The 18,468-nt window shown below is 37.1% G+C and overlaps 1 protein-coding gene across 8 annotated transcripts in view; it reads left to right on the forward strand.

Annotated features, from left to right (window-relative positions):
• The window catches only part of DNMBP (dynamin binding protein), a 108,109-nt gene that overhangs the window by 78,265 nt on the left and 11,376 nt on the right, over nucleotides 1-18,468 (forward strand). For all 8 annotated transcript variants that reach the window (XM_027859355.1, XM_027859364.1, XM_027859371.1 and 5 more), the window contains 6 exons: nucleotides 647-840; nucleotides 1,576-1,675; nucleotides 7,526-7,673; nucleotides 16,890-16,907; nucleotides 17,062-17,261; nucleotides 17,772-17,902. In XM_027859355.1, coding sequence (XP_027715156.1) covers nucleotides 647-840; nucleotides 1,576-1,675; nucleotides 7,526-7,673; nucleotides 16,890-16,907; nucleotides 17,062-17,261; nucleotides 17,772-17,902 — 791 coding nt within the window. The remainder of the gene's footprint in view (nucleotides 1-646; nucleotides 841-1,575; nucleotides 1,676-7,525; nucleotides 7,674-16,889; nucleotides 16,908-17,061; nucleotides 17,262-17,771; nucleotides 17,903-18,468) is intronic.

Consider the following 18,468-nt stretch of genomic DNA (forward strand, 5'->3'; position numbering starts at 1 on the left):
ACCATTCACCCTCTTTTTCCCCTCTCCTTCCCCACCCCTATGACCCCCCCCCCCCCCACCGTAAACTCCTCTGGGCTGGCTCAGGGAAGGATGAGGAGTACATGGTAAGTCTGTGGATAGTTGGTCAAGTATATAAGGTTGTAGTCAAGGTGGATAGATCTGTGTACCTAAGAAAAACTTAAACTACTCGGGAGGGGGGCCTTGTGGACTCTAGAGCAGATTCAGTAGCCTTGTGGAAGGAAGAAGAATGCTATGAAATGTGTCTCTTCATGAATGAGTGGTAACATACCTAACTTTCTCCACTGGTAACAAGTTAGGCTATTAGAAGAAGCAGTGTCACACCAAACTTGTATAGAAACTTGTAGGGCTCATCATATATGACTCATTTCAGAGGTAATCTCTTATGAACATTATATATTCAGTACTGTATAAACATATGAATCCCAGGTGAACAGGCCCTACTAAGAGCTACCAAGATCTTTGTTTTTCCTTTGGGCTTTCAGAATCATTTCCTTGATAAAATTTTTGTGCCCTATTTAATGCTTTAGATTCCTAGCATGTCATATCTTTGTGGGGGGAGGGGTATGGGGGACTGATTTCATTGGTGTAAGGAACTCCAAGTGAGGTAACTCTTCTTTCTTTCTAGAAATGACTCTCCTCTCCTCTCAGTCTGCATCCCTGGAGTCACCCTCTGTGTCTGTGGCCTCTGATGACCCAGAACAGAGAATGCTGGAGAAGCGAGCCAAGGTGGTAGAAGAACTTCTCCAAACTGAAAGGGACTATGTGCGGGATCTTGAGATGTGCATTGAACAGATCATGGCGCCCCTGCAGCAGGCACAGGTGAGACAAATAGGGCAAGTTAACATCCTGAAGTATTAGAGTAGTGAAACTTTCACCACAAGAACTTAATTAGGTAAGAACAAGACAATGACTTCTACTGATATAATTCTAGGACCCTTGCAGATAAATTTTCACCAACTTAAGGCTCAATTGTCCTGATAGTACTTGAGTCAGCTACCATCCCAACATCCAAGTTGCTGTTTCTCTGAAGTTCCCTGTTAATTGTGCTCCCTTGGACCCTGAAAGTGGCAGAAACTCCTAGAGGCTCTGACTAAACTTATACTGAGAAGTACCCTCAAGGGATGTCAGTGGGGGTGGCAGCTACCCTATTGAGTTAGAGTTTTTCAGGTATGTGGAGTCTTTAGTTAAGTGGCATCCACTTTCCTAGCTACTGGGATAGGTATTCCTAAATAAAGTAGCTTGTAGGTGTGAGGTGGAAATTTGTGCCCTGGAATTTCTTATCCTGTCATTATCACAGGTTAGGCTGAATATATATATAGTTAGATTTATCATGGTTAAAGAATTGGATGAGTAAACATTTCATGAGTGATGATGGTACATGATGGTGTTGAACTGTAGCCTTGTGGAAGTTACACTATTATTAAACTTGATTTTGGCAACAGTGATTGCTAAAGAAAGCTCATGATAGGAAGTTTTGGGATGTGAGAGGGATGTATTTTCAATGTTTTCCCTGGTAAACCCATCTTTATGTATATTTGTCCCTTTTGTCTCCAGGTGCAGAACATGGATTTTGAGGCACTTTTTGGAAACATCCAGATGGTTGTTAATGTCTCAAAGCAGTTGCTGGCTGCTTTAGAAACCACTGATGTTGTAGGTATGGACTTCAAGTATTACCTTTTTCTAAACCAACTTTTTCTGAACTTTGTCCTAGAAAGGCCATAGAGTAGGATTGATATTTCTGTCATAATTTTGAGTATAGTTATGCAAGCAAAATTAGGTCTTGGTTTTTTATTTTGTGCATTATTCACTTTTTTGCTTCTCTTAAACCACCTGCTTTGAGGGCATTAGAATCACAGAATCTTAGAGGCGGAAGAGATCCTAATGAGCATCTAGGTCAACCTCATAATTTCACATAGAAGGAAATTTAAGCCATGAGTAGTTAAATAACTTGTCCAAAGTCATATTGTTTTGTTGGTGAAGAGTCAGGACTAGAATCTAGGTCTTCTGACTTTATTAGTCCAATGTTGTTTTCATCCTATCAGTCTTTCCCAAGTCATTCATACTACTCAGTTACTCCCCAAAGGATGAACAGAGAAAGTAAAAGGAGATGCCACTCTAGTTTAGCAGTTTTAGTAGAGTAGTAGCTGATTAAAGCATCCCCAGTATAATTTGGTAACTCAAGAATTTTGGAAGAACCAAAATGCCTAAAGATTTGCCTTGAATGACTTCCAAGCCCCTAAAGTTGCCTGTGCAAATCTTGCCCATTCTTCAGTGGACTCAAGTGCCACCTCTTTCAGGAACTTATTTGTATAGTAACATTATAGTACCTTCATGTAGTAGATAATCATTAAATAAATACTGTATCTGAACTAGACATCGTCTGTCTCCTCCCCACTTTAAAAAAAAAAAAAGCTCCACGTAGCTGTTTTCATATCTGTTAGTAGTATCTCCATTATTCCAATCTCTTTGGCTAGAAACCTTGAAGTGACTTTTGACTCTTTTCATCCCCTACATCTAATATACACCGTGTTTTGTCATTTCTTTATTAGAAACATTTTTTCTGGTTTATCACTGCCACCATCCTGTTCCTTGCTATCATCAGTTCATACCTAGATTGCAGCAACCTTCTCCCTGGTATTCCTATCTTTTATGTTTTATCCATCTTACTATAATAATTTCATCCAGAAAGTTAACCAATGTAAATTAATTGCCACAACAGAGAAACCAAAAGAACCAAGAAATGACCTGGATCAGCATGTACCTAAATTACTTCCACACAGAGAGAGATGACTGTCAAAGGTAATACTAGGTTAGAATATAAACTCATCTGTAAACTCTTATGAAGAAGCACATTGGATGATTATCAGCAGTATTGTCAGAGAGAAGCAATGGAGGATAAAACTATTTTAAAGAAATCTTGGTAAGATATGCAAGCAGGCAAAATAATCCTAAGGGCATTCAAGATGAAAATAGAAGGATGACTCCAAACAGAAAAAAATGAAAACAATTTTTAAAAACCATTTTTACAGTCTTCTCCATTGAAGACCATGGAACAACTCTGCTTACATCCAGCATCACAATTCCTGAGGTACTTACAGAGGAGAAGAAAATACTGCTAAAGAGAACAAAGATAGCAGAAACAACTAGATTAGACTAAGAATCCATAGAGATCAGTGCTAGCCCCAATACTATCGTAAAGAGATTAAGGGACCAATATGCAAGATATTTGAAGGAGAGAAAGACATCAGAGGTCTGGAAAAAATCTTGGACCTTATTAATACTAAAAAAAGGTGACCAAGAGGACATCAATAACTACAGATCTATATGCCCACTCTCATCTGTACAAAATCTTTATAATAATCATCTATCCATGAACTGAGGGCATGTTCAGTGAGGGAAGGTATCAGCAGGGAAACAAGCAAGACTTTTTCACAAGTGGTACTAACCAATGTGTTGCATCTTTTTCATCTCACAGTGGTCTGAAAAATGTAGAGAATTTAAGATCTCATTTTGCTTACTCTGTTTTGACTATGAAAAAGCTTTTGGTTGAGTAGAAAAAAACCAGGCTTTTTTAGAGCAGAGTATCTCTCGCCAAAAGGATTCAGAATTACTTGGAAGATGGAACAACAGAAATAACACTGTTTCAGTGATTCTCATAAGCATCTGGTAAGGCTTAAGACAGGAATATGCTAATCAAAGGTATTTGCCACTGTGATAGAGGAGTTCCAGTGAAGAATATGGAGTAAAGGAAGAATTCCTTGTGAATAATGAGGTCTTCTGGATGTTCCTCATTATTCTAACTGCATCAAGCCTCAGGACACTGCAAATCCTCCTGGTAAAGATCAGTGTTGACTCAAAAGAGTTTTTCCTGTGTCCATACAAGAAAAAGCAATGGATTAAGAATGTCTGTTGCCAAGATTTTGACATGTGTTTGGATGGAGCATATAGAATTTTGCCAACAGTGGGTATATCTGAAACAGCACAAAGTGACAGTAACTGGACCCAGAGTTGAAAAGGAGGAAGAGAGAAGGCCTTGTTTTTGTTATTTCAAGCAAATTGCTAAACTCTTTTACTGACCCCATGCTACCCATAAAAGCAATGGCCCATCTTTTCAATACTTAACATTTTTATTGGTGTTGTTAGATGGCAGTGAAATGTAGAACACCTCTCAGTGGTTCTGAAGAGCTAAAGATGGATATCATTCAGAGAGCTTTGGGAAAGCATGTGGTGGGTGTGAACTTGCCGCATCTTATGACCAGGGAATCATTCCAAAAAACAGGAGTAAAGGACAATGTTAAGTAATTGTATGACAGGAAGAAAAGATGTGGAAGTCAAATGACAAGATTGAGAGATGATAAGTGCTCCCGTAGTGTTCACATTGGTACCTTGTAATATCAGAAGAAATTGAGAAAGACCTCCAAAATGTTGGTTGTAACCTTGTTCCATATTTTTAGGAGTCTGGGTAAGGGTTGCACCCCAGAGACAAGCATGGATGGGTTATAGTCTGCATCATTGGAGAGGATTCCTGAATCAATGAGATGACAGAATCGTTTTTCTTTCTTCATTTCTGTGTGGTTGATTATGTTAAGACATTAATGTTGTCATCCCAAAAGTTGATGTAGCAATCTACTGTTTTTTTTTTTTTAAATTGTGATAGTACAGTTTTAATGAACTTTTTAAAAAATAGAGTCTCTGCCAGGGCTAGAATAGAGGTCCTAGAATTTCAGGCTTCTGTTCTTATATGTAAGGGATCTCTGTATAGAACTTCAAAATTCCTTTAAAGTCTTATAATGTTAGTTGGGAGATGCAAGCTGACATTGAATTCTCTGAGTAGGGAATGGATTAGGAGCTGATTCACATAAGTCCTGAATACTTAATTGATCATCATTGTGTAGCTTGTAATAAGTAGATATGTTAGAAAAAAAACAACACAGAATAAAACCAAATAAATATACAGAAAATCAGATACTTCTTGCTTTAAAAAAATCAATGGAATATTTAAGGGATTATTGGCACTTTGTCAGATGTAATAGAAGCGTAAAATAATCTTCCTATTTATAAGGTGTTTAGAGTCTAGACAGGTAATGACATCTAATAACAGAGAGTTTAGAGAAAGGACATATAAGTGTAGTTTATAAAGGTCACATGGAGATGAGGAGAGTTGAGCTTTGGAGAACAGAAAGGATATTTATGCAGTGAGAGACAGTTGGAAAACCTATCTGATTGGAGCATAGAATCAGTATTAGAATAGTGGAAAATAAGGACAGGAAAAATGACCAGATTTTGGAAGGACTTGAAAAAGCCAGACAAAGGAGCTTAGATTTGATTCACAGGCATTAAGGAATTCTTCTAACTTTTTTATTCAGTCAGCAAGCAGTGTGCTAGGTGCTGGAAATACAAAGACTAAATAAAAGTCCTGCCCTCAAGAAGCTTATATTCTATGGGGAGAGACCACATGTATACATGCAAATATATGCAAAATACATGTAAGGTTAGTTGAAGGTAGAGGTCCTTACCAGGAGAATTGGGAAAAGCCTCATGTAGGAAAGGGTGTTTGAGCTGAGTTTTGAAGGAAACTAGAGGTTTCAAGAAGGAAAAGTGAGGAGAGAATAAATTTCAGGAATGAAAGATAATCTGAAGAGACAAGAGATGGTATATTGTGTTTGGGGACAAGAAGGCCAGTTTGACTGGACTGAGTGCCTGAAGGGAAATAATCTATAGTAAGGTTAGAAAGCTAGCTTGGAGGTAGTTTGCCAAATGGTTTGAATGTCCTTTAAGAAAGACATGAAGTACTATGTTTTAGGAAGATTGCTTAGGCGGCAGTATCCAAGTTCGGGAAAGTTGCTGTCAGAGAGACCAATTAAGAGACTTTTGCAATAATGAAGAATGAGACGTTAACGCCTGTATTAGAATGGTGGCAATGGGAATGGAAAGGAAGGAGACTCTATGAAACAGTGTTAAGGAAGAAATGTGGGGGATAAAGTCGAGGGGAAAAGCAAAGATGACTCTTAAGATTGTACGAGGATAACTTGGGGAATGATTGTGGCATTTACAGAAATAAGTAAACTAGATACTCCCTCCCATCAGTAGAGTATGATGTTTGTATAAGGTGCTACTTATTGTCAAATGTGGTTACTTACTGTGTCTATTAGCTTTACTTAAATGTTTTTCATCATCTAAGGAAGGATTTGATGGGAAGGGTTAATTAAGAGAAAATGATTAGATTCCTAAATAAGGCAACAAATAAAACTTTAAAATAAAAAATAAGTTAATTGGCAGGAAATCAAAGCAGAAATATCCTTAAAATAGTTGAAATGACAAGACTGAAAGTCATATAAAAATTTAGGGCCAGAGCCACTTTGGGGAGTCATTATTATAAAGGAAAGAGTTGTACCATTGGGAGAAGATAAGGTTTTTGAAGGAGTGAATATAGAGAGAACTAAGGGCTGAGGAATCTTGCCTTAGGGAAACTGATACTTCCCCCTCTGAGTAGGACAGAATGCCAGTGAAGGAGTTAGAAAAGGAACAGGTAAACAATCTGTTATGTAGGATTTGAGAAGCCTATTAGACATTTTAAAGAAGTAGGTGTTGGTCCAGTGATTTAAAATGTAAGAGAGTGAAAAAAAAATGAGGATTGAGAAGAGGGCATTGGATTTACCTAAAAGGGAGTTTAACAGCACTATCTTTAGAAATAGTGATTATTGTAATTGTGGAAAAAGAAGCCAAAGGAAGTAATGAATGATGAGAAGTGTTGCTTTGAGATCATTTATGCAAGAAATTTGATTATGCAAAGGATGGTAGAAATTGGATAGTAGGAGGTTCTGGTGATAGGATTTTGTTTTGTTTTGTTTTAGCTAAGGGAGATGTGTGTGTGTGTGTGTGTGTGTGTGTGTGTGTGTGTGTGTGTTCACATGTGCATTCATGAAAGAGGGAAGATGTTTTGTGGGTCAAGATCCCAGAAGATATTGGAAGGATTGAGGTATGAGATAGAAGAGTAGTTAACCTTGGCAAGGAAGAGAGGCCATGTTTTTTTTTTTTTTAATGAAGGGTGAAGAAAAAGATGGGCAAAGGTATTGACAATTTTAGCAGACTAGCCAAAGAGAGTTGAGAGTTCTCATCAGATGGCCTCAGTGCTCTCAGTTCTGTCTAGTCATTGAGAGAAGTTGTTATGCTTTAAAGGTTTATTTAGTACTTAGTAGAAAATAAAAACAAATGTATGCTGAGAATTTCTTTTTAATATAGTTCTCAGTGTTTTTGTTTTAAAAAACATTATACTTCTTTAATTTCTTTCAGTATTCTTACTCTTTTAATTGGGGAATAGTAGACTAATAAAAAATTTGGTAATAAAGGGTAAGTACCAGTTTTTAACCAAACTCCAGCTTATGTAATACTTTCAAGTTAGCATACTGTGCCTGAGATACCTTAAGTATCTCAAGGTGAATTTGATCAAGGAGAAAGAAGCTATTTATACTTGGATTAATTAGTATCTCTCTCTGTTTTAAAGGACCTGTATTCTTGGAGCAGCGGGATGAACTTGAGGGGGTGTACAAAATTTACTGCCAGAATCATGATGAGGCCATTGCACTGCTGGAGATCTATGAGAAGGAGGAGAAGATTCAGAAGCTTCTTTTAGAATACTTGGAAAACCTTAAGTAGGAACTTTGATCTTTTTGTCCTTCCCTTAGTCCATCAGTTCTTTGTACCCTCTCTGCTCTTTTTCTCTCTTTCCACTCTTACTACTTCTTAGCTCTGTCCTATTTTATAACTCACCCTAGTATGTCAGAGAGATATTTTGAATCATAGAGTCATAAAGCTGGAAGGAGTTTTAAATGACCCAGGTCTAAAATCCCAGGATGACTATGGAACCATCCTAACTTCCTGGTAACCAAAAAATTACCTTGAGATTCTAAGACCTACCTACTCAAGGCTGGAAAGGATATCATTTACTAGTTGAGGGGAGGTAACACAGGGCAGGGGAAGAAGGGAAGATAGAAAGAGGATGACTCTTTTTGTTTTTAATTAAACATTTTATTAGAAATAATATTAAACCACAAATATTTAATATATTAGCACATTATATAGTGATGTAACCTCAACAAATATATACTATATGATATGTTATATGGTATATAATTATATATTAATATAATACACTACAATGTAATTATATTCTATACAGTTATATCTCATGTAACTATACATTAATATCATTTAATCATATTATATATTATATACTATGTTATATATTAATATACTCGGTATTATTGTGTTACATATCATATGTACTAGATATAATATAATTATATTTCTTAGTAATAGCTTACATTTACATGAGTTAATGTAAGTGCGTAAAGTGTCAGTCCCTCTTAAGTCTCTGTAAGCATTCTTTGTTGATTGTCGCTTCAGTTTATTTTATTTTACTTTATTGTATAGTCCTTCACTAACGTTGATTCTGCCTTGTAGTATAGAAATGACTGGGTTCTTGAAGGTTATGCCAAAAAAGTTCAGGCTCTGGCAGGTCACCTTGAGCTGAAAAGGATTCAGGTGCTGGTCCCATGGCAGGCTCTCTGTTCATCTGTGCACTAGCCTCGCTAAGTTCGTGGAGTCTAATGATCAGACGATAATGACTTTTGTTGGCCACAGCATTTCATGAATACTGTCTCTTAAGATTTGGAAGGATTTTATTCTGTACCTGCACCCATAACAGAGAAATTATAGGTCCCTGAAATATTATAGTAAGAATTATATGCATGTACTGTACTAGATACTTTAAAAAGTCTGTTAAAATTTTTTTTAATGTTCTTTTTTATTATGAATTTAATCAGCATCAATAAACATAACAAAAGCACATTTTAATTTTAACACAATAGTAACAAAACTGCCCTGCTTGACTGTGTCTCTTTCTGAACTTTTGCTGTCTCCTGGGCATTTTTTATTGTTTCCTTGACATTCTTTCTTGTTTTTCTTTGGTTGTATCACTATTACTACCCAACAAGTCTGCCTGCAGCCCCACTTTCATTTTCCCCAAATAAAAACTGTCCCTTTTAACAAGTATAGTCAGTCTAAACCTACACATTGGTCATTTCTGAAAATAGATATCTATTTAGTTCTGTCTCTAGTTTATCAATTCTCAAAACATGGTCCCCCCTCATAAGGGATCTGCAAGGTCAGAACTATTTTTATGCTATATGATGTATGGCATATATAATTTTCATGATATAATTGACTAACACATTTTAATTTCTAATACAATAAATATTGATGAATGTAACTCACATAAATGAAAGCTCTTTGAGAGATTGTTAATAATTTTTTAAAGAATGTAAAGGGATCCTGAGGCCAAAAAATCTGAGAACTGCTGCGTTAAACTATCTCCCTTCCTGGAAGTAGAGAGCGTACTTCATCATCGGGAGAGAACTCTTTTAAGAGTTGAATCCTAGGATCTGTGAGTTTTTTCCTGTTAACTGTGCCTCCCTTAACTTTTCATTATATATTTCTTTTTCTACTCTTGAATTGCTTTTTTATTCCCATAAAATCCTCCTTAATTCAAGGGTCATTTCCCTGCTCTTGTATGTCATCTTTTGCATGCTTTAAGTTCCACCTCTTATTATATCACTCACTGACCCTGCCCTGAACAATGTACACCATAGTAAATTTCAAATCATCATTATTCCCAAACCAAATCTAGTGCCTCCCTCTTACATAATCCTGAATAAGGTTTTATCAGCCTGATCTCCTTTTTTGGGGTCGGGGAGGTGAGGCAATCAGAGTTAAATGACTTGCCCAAGGTCACACAGCTAGTGACATGTGTCACTAGTGAGTGTCATGTGTCTGAGGTCTCATTTGAACTCAGGTCCTCCTGACTCCAGGGCCGGTGCTGTATCCACTGTGCCACCTAGCTGCCCCTACAAGCCTAATCTCTAAAAGGGAACAAAAATAGGTAGTCCCTATTTTTTAAAAATGATGGTGTGTGCAATAGGGGAAATTATGTGTATGTGGGGGGGGCAAATATAGGAATCTTTCTGTGCTGTCCTCAAAATGAAGATAAGATCAGCCTTGGCTAGTTACAGGAGAATGAATGTGCTAATCCTCAAGCAAGTGTGAATTAACTGGGGTTTGAAGAAGAGAGAAAGTCTTGTTGATTTTACCTTTGTAACGTCTCTCTTATACACACCACCTCTCCTTAGTCACTTCTACCCCACTATTGCAAGCCCTTATCTAGGCAGAGAGACTGGGGTGTGCTGATTAATGTTTAACATCAGCATAATACACTTTTAAGTTTAATCTGCATTATTAACATGCCTTCATAAGTCTAGAAAATCAGCAAAACAATCAAGCCGTGATTTGCTCCTTTTCAAGGTTTAAATGCCCTGCTGAGATTTTAACAGCGGGTTCCAGTTGACTTCAGCATACCCCTGCAATAGAGGTTAAGTAACTTAACCCAGGTTCACTAGTTAGTATCAAAAGGGGATTTGAACCCAGGTCTTCCTGACTCCAAGGCCAGCACTACATACTTTAAGCTGTCTTTGTCTTTGCTAAAAAAATTTTTTCTTTTATAATTCCTGAATCCAGCCCCTTAACTCCATCCCTGTCACAGTGGTTCTCTTCCAAGCCAGAATATCTTTTCTCATTATATTATAACCACACCCTCCTCTTTAAATTCCCAGTACTAGCATCTCTGCCCTTCACTTGACTCTTAACACCATTGCTATCTTTTTAGGAACTTTTATTTGATTTACTCTACACAGCATATCCCCTACTTATAGCACATCATTAGGTGCTAAATAAATTTTTTAGCTATTGCCATTGTTTCTGTTGACTTCTTTTTGTCAGATATAAAGAACAATTTCCTACAGCTTATCACTGACAGGCTATGTATTCTTTTTGCTTTTACTTTGCTAATTTTGTGCTTACCAGGATTGGATTCTTCCTTCATATTTTCCATCATAGTAATCCAGATTTTTTATTTTTCCTTAGAAACTTTTGGTACCATTCCCATTTGTTTTGTAGATCTCTTGTGGTTCTGAATTTAGCACATTTAATAACTTACTTTTCTTGGCTTTCCTGTTATAATCTATTCCATCTCACTAAAATTATTACCTTGACAAGATCTAGCTTGCTTGGACTCCCTCTGTCTCTTAGCCTTTTTGTTAACTTGATCTTTTCTTTAATTTGGAGAATGCTAAATTCATAGGATTATAGATTTTATTTTATTTTGCCCTGGAACATAGGGTTGTTTTTTGTTTGTTTTTGTTTTATTTGAAATTTTTTCACATTCCTCCCACTCCCCACATTTGGGGGGGAAAATGAAAAATAAAAACCCTTGTAACAAATATGTGTAGTCAAGCAAAACAGATTCCTGCATTGGACATGTACAAAAAAATGTCTTTTTTTTTTTTTTCCAATTTATTTATTTATTTCCACCAAATTTTGAGTTCCAGATTTTCTCCCTGTCCCTCCCCTTCCCCTACCCCATGATGGCGTGCATTCTGATTAACCCCTTCCCTTAATCTGCCCTCCCTTCTATCATCTCTCCCTCCCTTCTTTTATCCCCTTCTCCTTCTGTTTTCCTGTAAGATAGATTTCAATATCCCATTGACTGTGTATCTGATTTCACATAGAAACAGTTTTTAATATTTGTTTTTAAAGCTTTGAGTTCCAAATTCTCTCCCCTCCTTTCTCCCCACCCACCCTTATTGAGAAGGTAAGCAATTCGATATAGGTTATACATGTGTAGTCATGCAAAACACTTCCATAATAGTCATGTGAAAGACTAACTATATTTCCCTCCATTCTATCCCACCCCCCGTTTATTCTGTTCTCTCTTTTGTCCCTGTCCTTTCCCAAAAGTGTTTGCTTCTGATTATCCCCTACCCCAATCTGCCCTCCCTTCTCCCCTTCTCCCCTACTTTCCTGTAGAGTAAGATAGATTTCTATACCCATTTGAGTGTGTGTGTTATTCCTTCCTTAAGCCAAATCCAATGAGAGTAAAATTCACTCATTCCCTTTTGCCTACCCCCTCTTCCCCTCCACTAGAAAAGCTTTTTCTTGCCTCTTATCCCATTCTACCTCTCCCTTTCTCCTTCTCCCAGTACATTCCTCTCTTCTCCCTTAATTTTATTTTTTAGAAATCATCCCTTCATATTCAACTCGCCCTGTGCCCTCTGTCTGTATATATTCCCTCCAACTACCCTAATAATGAGAAAGATCTCATGAGTTACAAATACCATCTTTCCATGTAGGAATGTAAACAGTTCAACTTTAATAAGTCCCTTATGATTTCTCTTTCCTGTTTACTTTTTCGTGCTTCTCTTGAGTCTTGTATCTGAAAGTCAAATTTTCTGTTTAGCTCTGGCTTCTCAAAAATGCATTAAATTCTACGTCATTGAATGTCGATTTTTCCCCCTGAAGGATTATATTCAGTTTTGCTGGGTGGGTGATTCTTAGTTTTAATCCTAGCTCCTTTCACCTCCAGAATATCATTCCAAGGCTTCCAATCCCTTAATGTAGAAGCTGCTAAATCTTGTGTTATCCTCATTGTGTTTTCACAGTACTTGAATTGTTTCTTTCTAGCTGCTTACAGTTTTTCTCCTTGACCTGGGAACTCTGAATTTGGCTGTAGTATTCCTAGGAGCTTTCTTTTTGGGATCACTTTCAGGAGGTGATTGTTGGATTCTTTAAATTTCTGTTTTACCCTCTGGCTCTAGAATATCAGGGCAGTTTTCCTTAATAATTTCTTGAAAGATGATGTCTAGGCTCTTTTTTTGATCATGGCTTTCAGATAGTCCAGTAATTTTAAAATTATCTCTCCTGGATCTATTTTCCAGATCAGTTGTTTTTCCAGTGAGATATTTTACATTGTCTTCTATTTTTCATTCTTTTGGTTTTGTTTAATAATTTCTTGATTTCTCATAGAGTCATTAGCTTCCATTTGCTCCATTCTAATTTTTTTGTGTGTGTTGATAGGATGGTTATATTAAAATCAGTCAAAAGTAAGATTAGTTGTAATCTAGTGGAAGGAACAGAGAAAGATGATGATATGCTGAGATGATGTGCTGTAAACTCCTCAATTTTACCATGAACAAAGACAATCTTAATTTGTGGCTTTCTTTTCTCCATAGAAAGTCCAGTTCTCAACTAGTAACATAGGTCACAAACAGATTTCAGCCTTCTTAACATTTAAATTTCTATTAATCCTTGCACGATTTATGTAACTATAATGATACTTTAATTTAAAGGTTATGGTGGGACTTTTTGCATATAGAGAAATGAAACAGCGATTTAATCCCAGCTGATAGGAATTTTTTTTTATGCAGACATTAATGGTAGCACTGAACATCATTGTTTTAAATATATACATATGAAATACATTTTACATATATATCTACATATACATATGTTCAGTATTAATTATCTGCAAGAAAAAAAAATGGAAAAGTCAGAATTTCACACCCATAGCTTACTTGCTTTCAGAAACATTGTCTAGAAAGCAGCATATGTTTTTCAAGTCCTTTAAGATTAAATATATTGCTGTTTATTTCCACAAAGTCGATGGCCATGGCTACTGGTGCTTTAATATTATTTCTTACTAAAAATATGCTACTGCCATAATCCTTCCCCAGTTAAAAGTCATGAGTAATGTTCACAATTTTAAAGGACATATGCTGCTGAAGACACTTGAAAGCGTTGTTAAGCAGGAAAATCATCAACTATTCTCACAAAATATAAGCTTCCAAAACCAGTTCCTTATGATACTATTAAAAAAAATTGTCCAAATTGTTTCATTTTACATAAACAAGTCCTTTTTATTTGCCCCTCTTTCTCAAAATGTATACAGAAAGCAGTTACCATTTAATTAGCTCTTCAGTTCTGCCAAGAATTATTTTTTCCTAGAAAATTTTCAAGAAGTTTATGAGTCTTTAAACATTCGATTTCAATATTCATCATCTTCATCAGAATCCATTACTTTTCTTCTGTTGAACTTAACTTTATTTTCTTTTCTATTTGCTGGTTTACTTTTTCAAGAATTTCTATCAATCCTTGCTGTGATACCTTTCCACTCAGCTGCCCATATCTTACCATCTGTATGAAGTTCTCTATTGCTTTGGCCTTTTTTGGCTTTACAAGTGCTAAATTACTTAACCTGGCCCATGCTGACTGATTCAGAACTTGAGCTAGAATATTGTTTCTCATCTCTGCTTCTCTGTGTAATGCTGGATCACCAGAAGAGTTCTCATGCTTCTGCAGTTTAGCCAGCCGCTGCTTTTGCAGTAGTCTGAGTGTTTTCCCACAATTTGCTTGTCTTCCCAGCCAATTACTTGACTTTTTAACTCTTTGTTAAAGTAGGCTCTGGTTCCAGTGTGGAGGGTGTGTTGTCCCAAGCTTCAGAGGTTTGTGCAGCTGTTTTCAGAGATACTTCTAGGGACCTGTAAGTTTTCAGTTCTTCCAAGGTGGTATGATCTAAGGAAAGGTGTGTTTACTCCTCTCCTGGCCTGTGCTCTGGTCTGTGAGTGACAAGACAAGCACTCACTTCTGCGCTGAAACTGTGAGGAGGGTTCCCTCTCTACTGCTGCCCATAAGCTCTGCTATGCCAGTGCTGCTGCTTGTCCCAGGACTATGACCCAGATCCAAATATGGGCAAAGCAACAGAATCCTGCCTCATTGCCAGCAAAGACATCCCTGTAATCTCCTTCTGATCAGTTTGGTCCCCTTCACTGTCTGTGGACTGAGAGCTGTAGAAGCAGCTGCTACCCCAGAGCTGCACTAGGGTGAGGGCTGGACCACACTCCTCTCTCATCCAGGTCCAATGGACTTTTCCCACTGACCTTCTAATTTGCTTTTGGTGTTTTTGAGTTGAGAAGTCTGGAAAACACCACAGCTACCTGTGATTCAGTCCCCTGAGGTCTGCTCTGCATTTGCTGGGGCCCTGTCGTTACAGGCGTGGCCCACGCTGAACTGCACTCCTCTCCCAGCCCAGTGCAACAGACTTTTCCTGTCGACCGTCCAGGTTGTCATGAGCTGGAAATTTGTTTCACTCTGTCTTTTTGTGGGTTCTGCTGCTAGAATTTGTTTAGAGTCACTTTTTATAGGTATTTGGAGGGGTTTGGGGGACAACTCAGGCAAGTTCCTGCTTTTACTCCGCCATCTTGGCTCCACCCCCAAATATGTCTTATTCTGTACCCTGAGTCATCACCCCTCTGTCAGGTTAGAATTGTGATTGGTTATTGCATTGATCAGATTTCTTAATTAAGACTTACAGCATTGTTATTGTATAAATCATTCTGGTTCTGCTCACTTCACTGTGTCAGTTCATATAAGTCTTCTCAGCTTTCTCTATAACTATCTTCTTCATCCTTTCTTATGGCACAGTAGCATTATATTACATTCACATACCATAATTTGTTCAGCTGTTTCCTGAATGATAGGTAACATACTAGTTTTTTGCTACTGAAAAAAGAACAGAAATAAATACTTTTGTATATTTGGATCCTTTTCCTCTTTCTTTGATTTTTTTTAAGAGTATAGTAATATTGATGAGTCAGAAGATATATACAGTTTAGTAATATTTTGGGCATAGTTCTAAATGGCTTTCCAGAACTGCTAAACCGGTTCATAGCTCCCTAGTTTAGTGCATCACTGTTCCTGTTTTCCTGTGGTCCCTCCAACATTTGTCATTTTAATTTTTGTCAACTTCGTCAGTCTTATTGATGAAAGGTGGAATCTCACAATGGCACACATGATCTTCTTTAATATTTTCCTGAGTTCAGCTGTCTGTTTTTCTGAAATTTTTGTCTGTTCATTTCTGTCTCTAAAGTTAGTAAAATAATTCCCTTTACAGTTTATTCTAATGTTTCTATTCTCAGGAACTTAAATAATGCTATGTATACTGTTATTTTTTCCCCAAGATCCTTGAGTAGTTAAAATCCTTTCTCTCTACCAGTTTTTGTTTATTTGGGTTTTTGTTTTTTTTTTTATTGGTGAGGCAATGGGTGTTAAGTGACTTGCCCAGGGTCACACAGCTAGTGTCAAGTGTCTGAGGCCAGATTTGAACTCAGGTCCTCCTCACTCCAGGGCTTATGCTCTATCCACTGCGCCATCTAGCTGCCCTCTCTACCAGTTTTGACCTAAGGATTTCTGTACCTTTTTGTGGTTTAGAGGTCCATGCTAAAATCCTATCATTATGCTTTGTTATTCCTTTTAGCTTTACTTTTAGGGACTTTAGTTGAAATTCATATTATTTTTAACTCTTTTGGATTGATTTATATTTAAAAGTTCTCCCTGTATTGTTAACATTTCTAGGTCAATGGGTTCAAGGGTACCCAGAACTTTCCCTAAAGCATCAGGAAGAGAGCTTGGTCCAAGTAAATAATTCCCAAAATAGGGACAAAGACCGAGTATTGTTACTCTTGGCAAATCACCAAGCCACATTTCCCGAGATATAACAGTGTTCTAGATCTTTAAGGGAGGCTGCAAATAATAAGATATGTTAGATCACAGATTCTTCATAACTGTATATACAAGATTAGAGAGCTAATTCTTTACTTTTCATACCAACGTTTGAGAGACAGCCATTTGCCAAACCAGCCATTGCGGCGAGGAGGGTTGGGGTGGGGAACATCGACACATAACTCTTTCTCAAATACTGAATCTCATGTCCAGTCCTTGTACAGTACCAGACACCTGAGTAAAGAAATATTTTAAGTTATGAGGTTTATCTCTTCTTTCTAGTAGCCTAGATATGGCAAGAATTTCTAGTTTCCTCTTTTCCCATGTGATTTGGTGTAACCAATGGATACCCATGCCTTGAAATTAACATGAAAAGCCTCTAACAAGTTGTCTCTTTTCTTTTCATGTTCCCTGCCTTATAGGAGCCTGTACAGTGAATGGTAAGTTCCTTTGTTACTTGCTGTTTCAGTCCATTCATTTATTCATTGATTTTTTCCCATATATTGTCTTTTATAAGTACAAATATTATGTTTTGCATGTAAGTGACACAAAAATTGTGATGATTGATGAAAACCTCTTTTTCTTCTCCTACAGGGGTTGTACAAACTACATTAACTTGGGCTCCTTCCTCATCAAACCAGTGCAAAGAGTTATGCGTTACCCGCTGCTGCTGATGGAGCTCCTGAATTCCACCCCAGAGTCTCACCCTGACAAAGTTCCTTTAACCAATGCTGTCCTTGCTGTCAAGGAGATCAATGTCAATATCAATGAATATAAACGTCGAAAAGACCTGGGTAAGATTGGTATGGCAGAATTCCTAAAAAAGAGGATTATGAGAAGAAAAGCCCTTTTACGAGAGGTTGGCAGAAGACATAGTTGAAAGTTATAGTAGAGAATGGTGGAGTTGCTTGGGGATGTAATTTTTATAAATAATCATTCTAAACTAAGTAACTACAAACAGAAACCAACATTTAGATACACAAATGCATAAATAAAGTCATAATACAACTGTAACTTCAGTTATTTAGCTCTGTAACTTTAACAAGATAGTAACAAAAACACTCTGTTTCCATCTTCTCTTTGGAGCTCTTTTTTTCCCCAGTTGTATATTTTTAGGGATTTTGTTATAATTTTTACATAGTTGTAATCAGTATGTATAGTGTGTATCATTCAGGTTCTTCAGTGAGGATGGGGATTAGGTCTTGTTTTGGTACTAAATCCCAATTTTATAGCCAAATACTCCAATCCCTATTAGTGTTTTAGAGAGTACTTGTTCAGTCACTAAATTGAATTTTGTTCTTTAGTCCTCAAGTACCGTAAAGGAGATGAAGACAGCCTAATGGAGAAAATCTCTAAATTTAACATCCACTCCATTATTAAGAAATCCAACAGAGTAAGCAGTCACCTGAAGCACCTCACAGGCTTTGCTCCTCAGGTAAGATCTTAGCATATCTTGGGTTACTGAAGAGAAAATTGATGTGTTTGTTCATAATTAGCTGGTGTAACTATTCATGCATGAGTTCTGTACATGAGTTTGAGTTGAAGAAGAAAAAGCAATTTTCTCAGGAGTAGAGCCTCATCTGTCTCCTGAAATATATACCATAACTTAGGGAATGACTTATGACACATTTCTTCACTAATCCCCAGCTATCTGCTACCCTCCCTCTCCTCCCACCAGAAGATAACCTTTTCATTCCAGAAATTCTCTCCCTTCCATAGCTAATCATTCTAGTATATACCAGCAATTAAGTTTAGGAGCCTGAAGCCACTAGTTCTGTGTATTAATTTGCTCTTTGAATACACATACATGAAACTTGTTTCTTGACCTTAAAGAGCTATCAGGCAGAGACAAGACCAACATACATTAAAAAATGAGGGGGCAGCTAGGTGGCGCAGTGGATAGAGCACTGGCCCTGAAGTCAGGAGGACCTCAGTTCAAATCTGGCCTCAGACCAAACACTTAACATTTACTAGCTGTGTGACCCTGGGCAAGTCACTTGA

Source organism: Vombatus ursinus, unplaced genomic scaffold (assembly GCF_900497805.2).
Source record: "Vombatus ursinus unplaced genomic scaffold, bare-nosed wombat genome assembly UNPS02000749.1, whole genome shotgun sequence".
In the NCBI taxonomy this organism is placed as follows: Eukaryota; Metazoa; Chordata; class Mammalia; order Diprotodontia; family Vombatidae; genus Vombatus; species Vombatus ursinus.